The sequence below is a fragment of the Pseudorasbora parva genome, chromosome 2 (assembly GCF_024679245.1).
Source record: "Pseudorasbora parva isolate DD20220531a chromosome 2, ASM2467924v1, whole genome shotgun sequence".
NCBI classification, from domain to species: Eukaryota; Metazoa; Chordata; class Actinopteri; order Cypriniformes; family Gobionidae; genus Pseudorasbora; species Pseudorasbora parva.
Genome location: NC_090173.1, coordinates 17,627,821 through 17,639,647, shown reverse-complemented (window position 1 = coordinate 17,639,647; position 11,827 = coordinate 17,627,821). Strand labels below are relative to the sequence as shown.

General features: G+C 37.7%; 1 protein-coding gene across 1 annotated transcript; it reads right to left on the bottom strand.

The window, feature by feature from the left end:
- Window positions 1–11,150, bottom strand: mfsd11 (major facilitator superfamily domain containing 11). The gene is made up of 14 exons (XM_067457682.1): window positions 10,986–11,150; window positions 10,620–10,752; window positions 10,425–10,480; window positions 8,503–8,610; window positions 8,338–8,417; window positions 8,153–8,249; window positions 8,010–8,068; window positions 7,502–7,664; window positions 7,341–7,381; window positions 7,184–7,249; window positions 5,404–5,529; window positions 5,150–5,324; window positions 4,899–5,034; window positions 1–2,555 (listed from the first exon to the last, which is right to left on the bottom strand). Exons 2-14 carry the CDS (start codon window positions 10,713–10,715, stop codon window positions 2,394–2,396), a joined length of 1,365 nt encoding a protein of 454 aa, XP_067313783.1. The 5' UTR covers window positions 10,716–10,752; window positions 10,986–11,150; the 3' UTR covers window positions 1–2,393.
- Window positions 11,151–11,827: the final 677 nt, after the last annotated feature.

Below are 11,827 nucleotides of genomic sequence, written 5' to 3'. Positions count from 1 at the left end.
AAAGGCTCAAAATTGTCTTTAATCTCATATGTACACATTTATAAAAGAAAACAGAAAATCCACATCCCATTAGCATTTTTACAGTAAGATACATTCAAGTAAATGACCCGATATTCAAATAACTTTCCCTCAACATCCTATAGATTGCATTGGATTGACCCAAATAAAGCTGAACCGTTCGTGGTGTAATAATGTAGCTTCTGCTCCCATGCAAATGAGCTTGTATCATATTTACTGTAAATGTATTAAGAAAAGATCTGTCTCAATACATTAATATTTATGACTTCTTGAATTAGGCTCAGCTTGATATCTGTACAGTTGTGGTTTATAATGATTCTCAAATAGTTTCTTCTCGGTTTTCTATTGATTATATCAGTAATCAGATTCATTTTCAATATTTGTTTACTTCACACAAATAAACAACAACAAACTTTTAAAAAAAAATGGCAAAATTATAGAAAGAGTGCTTCAATCTTTGGCAAAATTGTTTCCTTAAAACTGACTGTGACTGTGCACGGAGCGTTTCACGTTTTGTGGTTGTGAAAGATAAAAATCGTGTCTATATTCACATTTGCATTCTACAGTGTCACAGCGTAGTGTATATAAATGATGTTTCATTGCTCAGTGATTTATTGCAATGCACTAAGACTTATGGAAGCTTGTTTCCTCCACAGATTTTTTTTTTTAATGTTAATTTTGACATCTGACAATTCTGACTTCGAGTTTATATCTCTCAATTCGAACCGTATTTCTCAGATTTGAAACTTTATTTCTTGCAGTTGTGATATCTCGCAATTGCGAGGTTTAAAGTCAAAATTGGGGGGGGGGGGGGGGGTTCTCGTTTATATCTCGAAATTTTACAGAAATCCGCATATGACATGCAGTAAAAGTATTTGTTCCCTCGTTGTACTAAATTGTGGCCACATTTTAATTATATATTCCCTTGTTTCAGTAATAAATTAAAACGAGGGAACAAATTAGTACAACAATGTGAGCACGATTTACAAAAACGAGAGAAAAAATTATTAATCTGTGGCATATTTGTCCACATCATGTGCGAGGCTTCGTACAATTTTGACTTTAAAACTCATAATGTACAATATAAACTTATCTATACTTTTTTTTCCTCATAACTGCAAGTTAATATTCCTCAATCATAACTTTTTTTCTCATAATTGTGAAAAACTCCAATTAAATGATAAAGACAAGAGTTATAAAGTCCGAATTGAGACAGTAAAAAAATAATAATTTTACGTTATAATAATATATTCCATTGATTCAGTTACAAATTAGTACAATGTGCCCAAGATTCAGAGAACAAATTCCTAATGTCACCACTTTATTTCTCCATATTCGCCACCATATTTCTCAATTCGGACCGTATCGCAGTTTTGGCTTTTTCTTTATTGTGAGTTTTTATTCCCTGGCGGAAAACAATCTTCCATAGACTTCTACATCTACTTAAAGGAGTAGTTCACCTAAAATACTGTAAAACTTCTGTCTTCATTTACATATCCTCATTTTTGTTTTTCAGTGAAAAGCTTTCCCAACACAATTCACAGTGACCACATCGTTCCGGCTCCAACATTGACAAAGCGCAGTGTCTAAAGCACTCTATCCTAAGACTGTTGATGTCATATGAACATTTTCTGTGAGCATCCGATGGTAATTTAGGACAATTTAGGTAGCAGCTCACAAATCCCATTCCCTGTATTCAAACTGGCAAGTTGCGCTCGCTTACCAAACGAAAACCAATAGTGTTTGGACAAACCTCGTGCAAAGAAAGCGGCATCATTGAATCCTAAATTTAAATTTTAGAGGATTGTTCTGAGATGAAGCAAACGCATGGCCTGGGAAAACTTGAAATATAGTGCATGATTCGTGTGGAGCTATTATGTGACACTTTCATGCTTGTTTTAGGAGCTTTGATCACTATCTTTGTGGTGAAATGAACAGCACGGTTCTTATTGTGTTCCCCGAAACAATCAATAGCAAACCTGAGGGGTGAGTAAATCATGACAGAAGTTTCATTTTTGGGTGAATTGTGTCTTTAGTCACACTTGTTCAGTGTGGTTAAGAAAATGTTGACGATGAGACCATATATTGTAGATGGTCGTTGGCATTGCACGTAAAAGTGTGAACAAACTGTTTATTATTGCATTCCAGCACTTGACCCTTGATCCCATCTGGGGAGTAAACGTATTTTATGTGCAAGTAAAGAAACAAGTCTATAAAGTTGATGGGTTTGAAAAGGAGAATGGATACATGGTTTAGGTGCTCCCGCAGCTGAAGGTTTAGAAGGAAAAAAAAGAGCATTGCAGATGTGCTCACTGAGGCTGATGGCTGGAGATGAGACGCTAGTTCTGGCACTTCAGTCCTTCTGACCGCTCCTATCAGATACTGTCATAGTCTGAGTCCCGTCGACTGCTGATAGCAGCCCACTCCACCAGAAAGAAGGTCCCGGTGCCCAGGAAGCCCACCAGCACCATGATGAGCAGCTGCCACTGCAGGAGAAGGTAGTTGCTGTAGAAGAAGGCCACCGCAGCTGTGATGGACTGCAGAGACACCAGGAAGAAACACAACTTCACATTCCACACAAGACACAGATCTGAAGTCAATAAATGTGGGTTTTTGTTGACTAGTTCTTATACTAGGCCTACTACACATGCAAATATATTAAATATTTTTTAGGATGACGTAAATTAAAATGGCAAATTAAAATATAATCCTGCAATGGATATATTAATTTACTTTAGGCCCCGTTTACACGTACATGGCTATTTTTTTTAAACGGAGACATTTCCCTTTGTTTGCACCCTTCGTTGACACGCAAACGGAGAATTCACCTCTGAAAACGAGTCTTTCTAAAATCTCCGGCCAGAGTGGAGATTTTGAAAATCTTTGTTTGCACGTTTGTATGTAAACTGAGCTCGCACCTACGTCAAAAGTGCGACCTATGATCATGGAAGCGTTCAGAGTAGCAGTCACATTTATATTGGTGCAAACTCTTATTGTTTGTTTGCATTTGCAAATACAACTGCTCCATTATGTTGAGGAGCAGAGACGAATGAGTGCTCGGAGGTCAGCAATTTTGCAACAACTTCTGATTGTGTTTCTGATTCGCTTACATGGGGGCTTGAGCTTCTTGTTACACCGCCACCTACAGGTTTGGCAAGCTCTTGACCACATATATACACAGGTACGTGTGCACAATGCTATTATTTAAAAGGTTGAAAATGTCAGTTTATGAAAATAGCTGCCCAAGTGTAAACAAAGCTTTAATGATGGACTTAAAAAAGTTATTTTTAGAACCATTCTTTCCATGCCACAAAAAAAAAAAAAAATTATATATATATACATACATACACAAACACACCTAAAAGATTATTAGGAACACCATACTAATACTGTATTTGACCCCTTTTTCCTTTAGACCTGCCTTAATTCTATGTGGCATTGACTCAACAAGGTGCTGAAAGCTTTCTTTAGAAATGTTGGCCCATATTGATAGGATAGCATCTTGCAGTTGATGGAGATTTGTGGGATGCACATCCAGAGCACGAAGCTCCCGTTCCACCACATCCCAAAGATGCTCTATTGGGTTGAGATCTGGTGACTGTGGGGGCCATTTTAGTACAGTCAACTCATTGTTCACTGTACAAGAAACCAATTTGAAATCATTCAAGCTTTGTGACATGGTGGAAGTAGCCATCAGAGGATGGGTACATGGTGGTCATAAAGGGATGGACATGGTCAGAAACAATGCCCAACTGGCACTAAGGGGCCTAAAGTGTGCCAAGAAAACATCCCACACCATTACACCACCGCCACCAGCCTGCACAGTGGTAACAAGGCATGATGGATCCATGTTCTCATTCTGTTTATGCCAAATTCTGACTCTACCATCTGAATGTCTCAACAGAAATCGAGACTCATCAGACCAGGCAACATTTTTCCAGTCTTCAACTGTCCAATTTTAGTGATCTCAATTGTAGCCTCTTTTTCCTATTTGTAGTGGAGCGGAGTGGTACCCGGTGGGGTCTTCTGCTGCTGTAGCCCATCCGCCTCAAGGTTGTGCGTGTTGTGGCTTCACAAAAGCTTTGCTGCATACCTTGGTTGTAACGAGTGGTTATTTCAGTCAAAGTTGCTCTTCTATCAGCTTGAATCAGTCGGCCCATTCTCCTCTGACCTCTAGCATCAACAAGGCATTTTCGCCCACAGGACTGCTGCATACTGGATGTTTTTCCCTTTTCACACCATTCTTTGTTAACCCTAGAAATGGTTGTGTGTGAAAATCCCAGTAACTGAGCAGATTGTGAAATACTCAGACCGGCCCGTCTGGCACCAACAACCATGCCACGCTCAAAATTGCTTAAATCACCTTTCTTTCCCATTCTGACATTCAGTTTGGAGTTCAGGAGATTGTCTTGACCAAGACCACACCCCTAAATGCATTGAAGCAACTGCCATGTGATTGGTTGATTAGATAATTGCATTAATGAGAAACTGAACAGGTGTTCCTAATAATCCTTTAGGTGAGTGTGTATAGGTATATATACACACATTTTGTGGCATGGAAAAATGGCTCCAGTCGCTATCATTTAATCATATTATACTACCTTTAATTTATTCCGATTTTAATACTAAAATACCAAAGAAAAACATTTTACTGTTAAATGTAAAATGGAGAGCTAAATAAATATACATAACCATACGTTTTTTATATTGGGTTGACATATGACGCGGCTGTGTTTTCATAAGTTTTTACCCAAACATATAATTATTGCATTGTCTTTTTATATTAAACAATTTAATGACTTTACATATACATATAGAGTTGCATTATATATAGAGTTGATGGCTACACATTAGTACTTTAATAAAAGGAAGGCTCAAACCTGTACAAATTTAAAGACTGCAAACGCTGGGGCACTGTCGTCCCGGAACAACAGCCCCACAATGCTGATGAGCTGAGTGTTGAAGCAACTATCACCCAAACCCAGCAAGAAACTGCATATCAGCGCCACAGGCACACTGTCACAACACATGAACAATAAAATAAATCAATACAAAGTTGCGAGAAACATGTCTGCCTCAATTCTCAATCCCCATGCTTGTTGGACAGTCTAGTACTACAGTCGTCTCTTACCTGGGTTGGATAAAAGCCTGCATTTTTGTGCCTTCCTCTGGGGCCACAGGAGCATCATTGGCTATGTTGAGGAAGATGAGGTAGAATGCCACAATATGGGTAACCAGCCCCAAAAAGACTACCGGGTTTCTGCCAAAACGGTGACACTTATCCATGATCCCAAACACTCCCCCTCCTGGATAAACAAAGAAATCGTCTTATTACATTTGTTTTGCCATGTTCACCGAGAGGCACACTATTTGTAACGCACTTACCAAGTATTTCACCAACACCGATCAAAATTCCAGATAGGCCGATAAGACCCTTGGTGCCTTCTCCAAATTGAGTCATGGCCCCTAAACATGTCCCATACACCCCACTGTAAAATGTGAGCTCGAGACCTGTAGAGATAGGCAGCCACATCATCTCAACATCATACATCTGATATTCATTTACAGAACTGAGACAGCTCTCCAAAAGATAGTCAGTGGGGTGGACAGTAGGTCTGAAATCCTACATGACATTATGAATTCTTTTATATCACTGTAATGGTATAGAGTATATCACAATTTAGTTACTTTTTAATCCATGTGGTAATAACGGATTTTGGATAATCCAGTTTACAAAAGGAAAAGGTACTTATTATTTTGTATTTAGGGGTTTAAGTGCGTAGCTGGAGGCAGACCAAACCGTAAGTCGTAGAGACTTGAAACATTGTGGGCTGGTAGTACTCAACTACAACTTCACCAAGGCTCGCCCCGATCAGCCAGAGGGGCAGGGGTGGGTCAAAAGTACGAAATGGCTCATAACTCCTAAACCGTTAGGTGTAGGCTCAAGCGTCTTATATCGTTGGCTCAAGACGGATGAAATGCATTGATTCGATCCTCACCTTTTTCGTCACTAAATTTTCAGGTATCTTGGATTTTGTTGCAAACTAGTCCTAGAATTTTGGACCGACCGGAACAAAAAACCAGTGCAGCAAGATTCTCTAAAGTCTGATTGTCCATAATACAAAAAAAGTGACATTTCAATTCACGTCCCCTAAGGACCACCAGAACATTAGAAGAGGGCAAAAAAAAACTTTTTCTAAAATGGCTATAACTTGTGAACGGAATGAGATATTTTCATCAAACTTGGCACACATACACTATATTGCCAAAAGTTGTGGGACGCCTGCGTGTGCATGAATTTAAATGACATCCTATTCTTAATCTGTAGGGTTTAATGTGGAGTTGGCCCACCCTTTGCAGCGATAACAGCTTCAACTCTTCTGGGAAGGCTTTCCACAAGGTTTAGGAGTGTGTTTATGGGAAAATGGATAGGTGGGTGTTTCAGGTACTGATGTTGGACGAGAAGGCCTGGCTCGCAGTCTCTGCTCTAATTCATCCCAAAGGTGATCTATCGGGTTGAGGTCAGGACTCTGTGCAAGCCAGTCAAGTTCCACCACACCAAACTCGCTCATCCATGTCTTAATGGACCTTGCTTTGTGCACTGGTGCGCAGTCATGTTGGAACAGGAAAGGGCCATCCCCAAACTGTTCCCACAATGTTGGGAGCATGAATTTGTCCAAAATGTCTTGGTATACTGAAGCATTAAGAGTTTCTTTTAAACAGAACATGTTCAAACAGAAGACTCAAAACAGTAAAACATTACATATTATATCACCATTATATAGTACTATATGTTTAATTTTATTTTACAGAGTTGTTTACAGGCTCTGGTTCTATTACTGTTGGTTTTTCTTGTTTCCTTTTTTTCTCTAGTTCTAGTCCTAATCAAATCTGGCAAAGGTGCTATCAATAAAAACTAGTCTTCTAATTTGGATACATTTAACTATGAATCATGAACGTTGATTAATGTACACTGTCCCTTTTGGAAATAAATAAATAAATAAGTGCATTATTAGCATCCAATAGAACAAATCCCCCTGCTGCCAAAGGGGTCCCCCAGGGCTCTGTTTTGGGCTCGCTTCTTTTCATAATTTGCTTGCTTTATCATCATGGTCTGATCTACCACTGCTACCACACAGATTTACTTTTAGAGGACTGCACTTACCAGAGTATGCAAAGGGTATGCTCAATAAAAGCATCTCTTTAGTCATAGCCAGCTCTATGGATCTCTCTGTTGATGAGATAAGAGATCTTAGCACGTAACTTTAACAGAACACCATTTTAATTCTGCATACATTCTTAAATATTTTAGTGTTACTTACTGAATGCCTCCAGTGCCTGAGAGCACAGAGTCTGGGATGGACTTTAAAAGAGTAACAAGAATAGGAAGCAAGGCAAAGGAAAAAAGACACAATATGATATGATTAAACTTGTCCAGATTAAGGTCTTGATTTGCAGAAGTGCGTAAAAGTTATGTACTTACACCACCTCACTACTGTCAGAGATGTCTGTTGGCAGAAGTGACTCAGAGGCATCAGAAGGTTCTAGTGCAGGTTCTGGGTCTGGTCGCTGGATCAGGAAAAAGAGGAAGTTGCCCACCAGACTGATGACCGTGAGTGTGATGAAAACTGTCTGGCGGTCCTTATCTGACACCAGCAGAAGACGTTTTTCAGCTTTATTCAACTAGAGACCTCAATTATAATTCTGTCTAACCATTCAGAATTTATTTTGGTCCTTTTACAGTATGTTTTTGTTACATCAAATAAGCAACCGATGTCTTAATTTCAACCAAAATTATATTATGACTCTCCCCCAGTTATGGGGTGATTTCCACCAAAGTGGCCATAGTTGACCAATATTATATATATATATATATATATATATATATATATATATATATATATATATATATATATATATATATATATATATATATATATATATATATATATATATATATATATATATATATATATATAAAATGTACTCACCTGTTATGCGACTCTTGTTATGCCAGGCAAGGTATATGTAGAGATTTCCAAAGAACAGGCTGCAAAAGAGAATAAATAAATATTAGTACCTTATGTTCAATTTTTCCTTCTATACATGCTCAGTGTCAACAAGCAGGACGTACCTAAACTGCATCAACGCCCAAAATATTCCACTGTTCCTCCCAATGGTGGCATCTTTAGAGTTGATGGTGAGCAGATTCCCCTGGGCCGTCCAGAGCACTGCGAGAGACAAAAGTTAGCGGAAAGTTTTAGCGGATGTGTGGCTACTTAGTATGATTCCATAACCGAACAGATAATGATATCGAACCTGCAGCGGCAATTCCAAGCAACACAGATAAAGTGTAGAATGATGCAGTGTACGGATGAATGAAAACAGCAATATAAGCACTAAAAGAGACCAGAGAGCAAACCATGTAATCAAATTCAGTCGTTTTCTCCAGAATTTATGACTGAAAGCCCTTCAGGCACTTACCTGTAAAGAAGTCCACTAAAAAACAAAGACAGCTGAGGTCCAACGACAGCTATCACTGAGGGCGCTATGAGGTTAGAAGCAGAGAATACCGCGTAGATAATCGCCATGCTAGAAGAGAAGGATGGAAAAGACGTGTTACGGGTGGGATTATGCTGGTTAGGAGGATGATTACAGAATGCTAACACCAATATAATAATCATGGATTTCATATTTAATTAAAATAACTCCAATGCCAAAATTGTTATGATGTATTTGCTTTGATGACATTATTATTTATAGCCATTTCAATGCTTTCTATAGAAAAGGCAAAGTGAAAAATAATTATATTGGCTATTTATTTTTATTTACAGAAATCAAGCAAAATATATATATTCTTCCACCACAAGATTTTTGCACACGGTAAAGAGCCCGTGCTGAATAAGTGTCACGACTGTTGGGTCACATGCCACTGCATTCATTTCTCTGTTTCAAAGTTCTGTTTTCTTTGAGAACAGACAGTGCTTCTTCGTTACCTAATCATGGTCAATGTAATTACTGAGGTCAAGAGAGATTCGTTAGCTCACAGCACATGCTTTTCATCTTCGAATCGGTCATCATAAATCTCATTCAGAATGGGTGCAGAGGTCAAAACATGTCACATGATTTTAAGCACAACTGTGGGAATCTGGTAGTAAATGTCCCATCATATTATATGGGTTTTTACAATAAACTAAAAAGTATACGTTTTATGAACGGCCACTTCTTATGTCATGTGCAAAGTTTGTGAACAGTGTGAACAAAGAGACCAAGTACATAGTCTTATGACTTTGACACACACACACACACATATATATATATAAACCTTAATTTGTTTCAGATCAACATTTCTAATGTTGTGATTCATCTGGGAACTGGATGACTCTTTATTTAAGATCTGTCTTTAAAGCTTTTTTAATGGAATATTTAAGTATTTATTATGTGATTGATCCCATGCACATCATTATTTTATCTTAATTCATAATGTGCCTCATGATCTTTATTCAAAAAAGCTTCCCCTGCCTTTTGCACAGACATCTCTTCTCTACTCTGATGATGAGGGCGGTGCAACCTGTCACTCACAGAGATCCACCAATAGCAAACCACAACCATCCAATCACATTTTAGCCACGCCCACAACAGGGTAATGGGTGTGGGGGATCCAACGCTCTCCATTAATTTTTTTATTGCTTGAAGCGGTCACCTTGTCATTTCTGACTTATAACAAAAAACAGAACAATGTCAAAAAAATGATATGACAAGGTGTGCAGCAATCAAGCTAAAAAAAAAAAATAGAACTACGTTTTTATAAGCTGTTGACCCAAAAAAACGAGCGTTTAAGGAGATAAAATTGGATGCAAGGCAATACGTGAAGCTTCAGCAGGAAGAATGGGTCGATTTTGTAATCCTGACACTCAGTATGTCGACGTGTGCAGTAAACATTTTTTTTAATATCTATATATCAGTTTTATATAGTATATTTCCTTTCGCTGATTACGTTCCCCTCCAGGGGGCGTAGTTCTCAGTGTAATATAACATGTTGTGCTCGGTCTCAATTGTCCGTATCCACTGTTGTGTCCTTAAATGGTAATTTTTTGGGTCAACATCTTATAAAAACGTATGTTTTTTTTTGTTCGGAGTTTTAAGTGTTACATATCAGCTTTTAGACATTGTTCTGTTATTTGTTATAAGTCAGAAAAGACAAGGTCACTTCACGCAATAAAAAGTCAAAGGAGAGCGGTGGATTGTTTTTCAGATTATGAGGCATGTCGCTCTATCTTTAAGGGCAAACTCAAGCCCCTCCCTACATTTTTTCTTCTGTGAGAAGCCGTTTCACACAAACTGGAAGAGTGTGTGTGCTCTACAAAGAATGAAACAGAAAAGGAAGAAATTTAGAAAATGAATACCTGGTGTAGCCACTTCCATGAAACTCTGTACTGTTGAAACTCTTTATTACAGTTTGCTGGAGAAAAAAAAGGGATGCAGGTTTGATATTCATACTGGATATTTTCAGTGGGCTTCTACAAGCCTTGTTACATCTGATAATATTATAATATTCATCAAATTGTGGATTTCCAAGTATGAAAAAGTTCAAAACCTACTTCAATATTCCCACAGGTGCCAAAGGCAGTAAACATCACCATGAAGCCCAAGCCCAGGACGATGATGTTGAGCAGGGTCTTTCTCTCCGGAGTCATGTTGGCTTATAGTCTTTAGCTCGATGACAACCTGAGACTAGTGAACACACAAAAGCATGACACCTGGCACAGCACTGCTATTTTCCCCATATGCAGCATAACTGCTTCCTCATGACATCTAACCAAAGAAGCCATTGTGGGATATATGTGTAATGTGAACACATCATCTGATTCACTTAATTATGAGCTATTAATTAACGATTAATGCTATCATTTATTCTTGTGAGTAAATCACCGACTGTGATAATAACTGCGAGAAGTAAAACTTACCGAGTGCTGATGTAAACAGCTAATTCATAATGCAAAAAAAAAAAAAACACTGTTGATCACGACGATTTCCAAATGGATAGAAACATTGTGTACGCTGGAAAACGTAAATATATGTTAGTTTCCTGCTTCCCGATCAGTAGGATCTGCCTGTGCCTGTATGTCTGAAATCGAAAATGTATGTCATGTGACTTCTATCAGCTGACGGTGGCGTCACACTCATCATACACGAACGGATTTTTGGGTAGTGTAGTCATTTTTTAAAAATGTATAATAATAACTAATATTTGTGACCCTGGAGCACAAAACCAGTCATAAGTCTCACGGTTGTATTTGTGGCAATAGCATTACATTGTATTGGACAAAATTATAGATGTTTCCTTTATGCCAAAAATCATTAGAATATCCCTTATGAAAAGGGATATTACTACAAATAAAACCAATTACTACAAATAAAACCAAATAAAACATGGTTACTATACTTTTACTATGATAAAACCATGGTTAATAAGTAAAGATCATGTTCCATGAAGATATATTTATATTTCCTACCATAAATATAAATAAAAAATGTATTGTTAGTAGTGATATGCATTGCTAAGACTTCAGTTGGACAACATTAAAGGCGATTTACACTATATTTAGATTTCCCTTTACTTTCTTTTTTTCTTCCTTTTTTTGAACCCTCAGATTCCATATTTTTCAAGTTCTAGATGTATCTCGACCAAATATTTTCCAATCTAACAAACCATACTTATATTAAAGCTTATTACTATTAAAGCTTACAAAGCTTATTATTCAGCATTATTATACATAAATGAGTGTATATACATAATTATTCACAG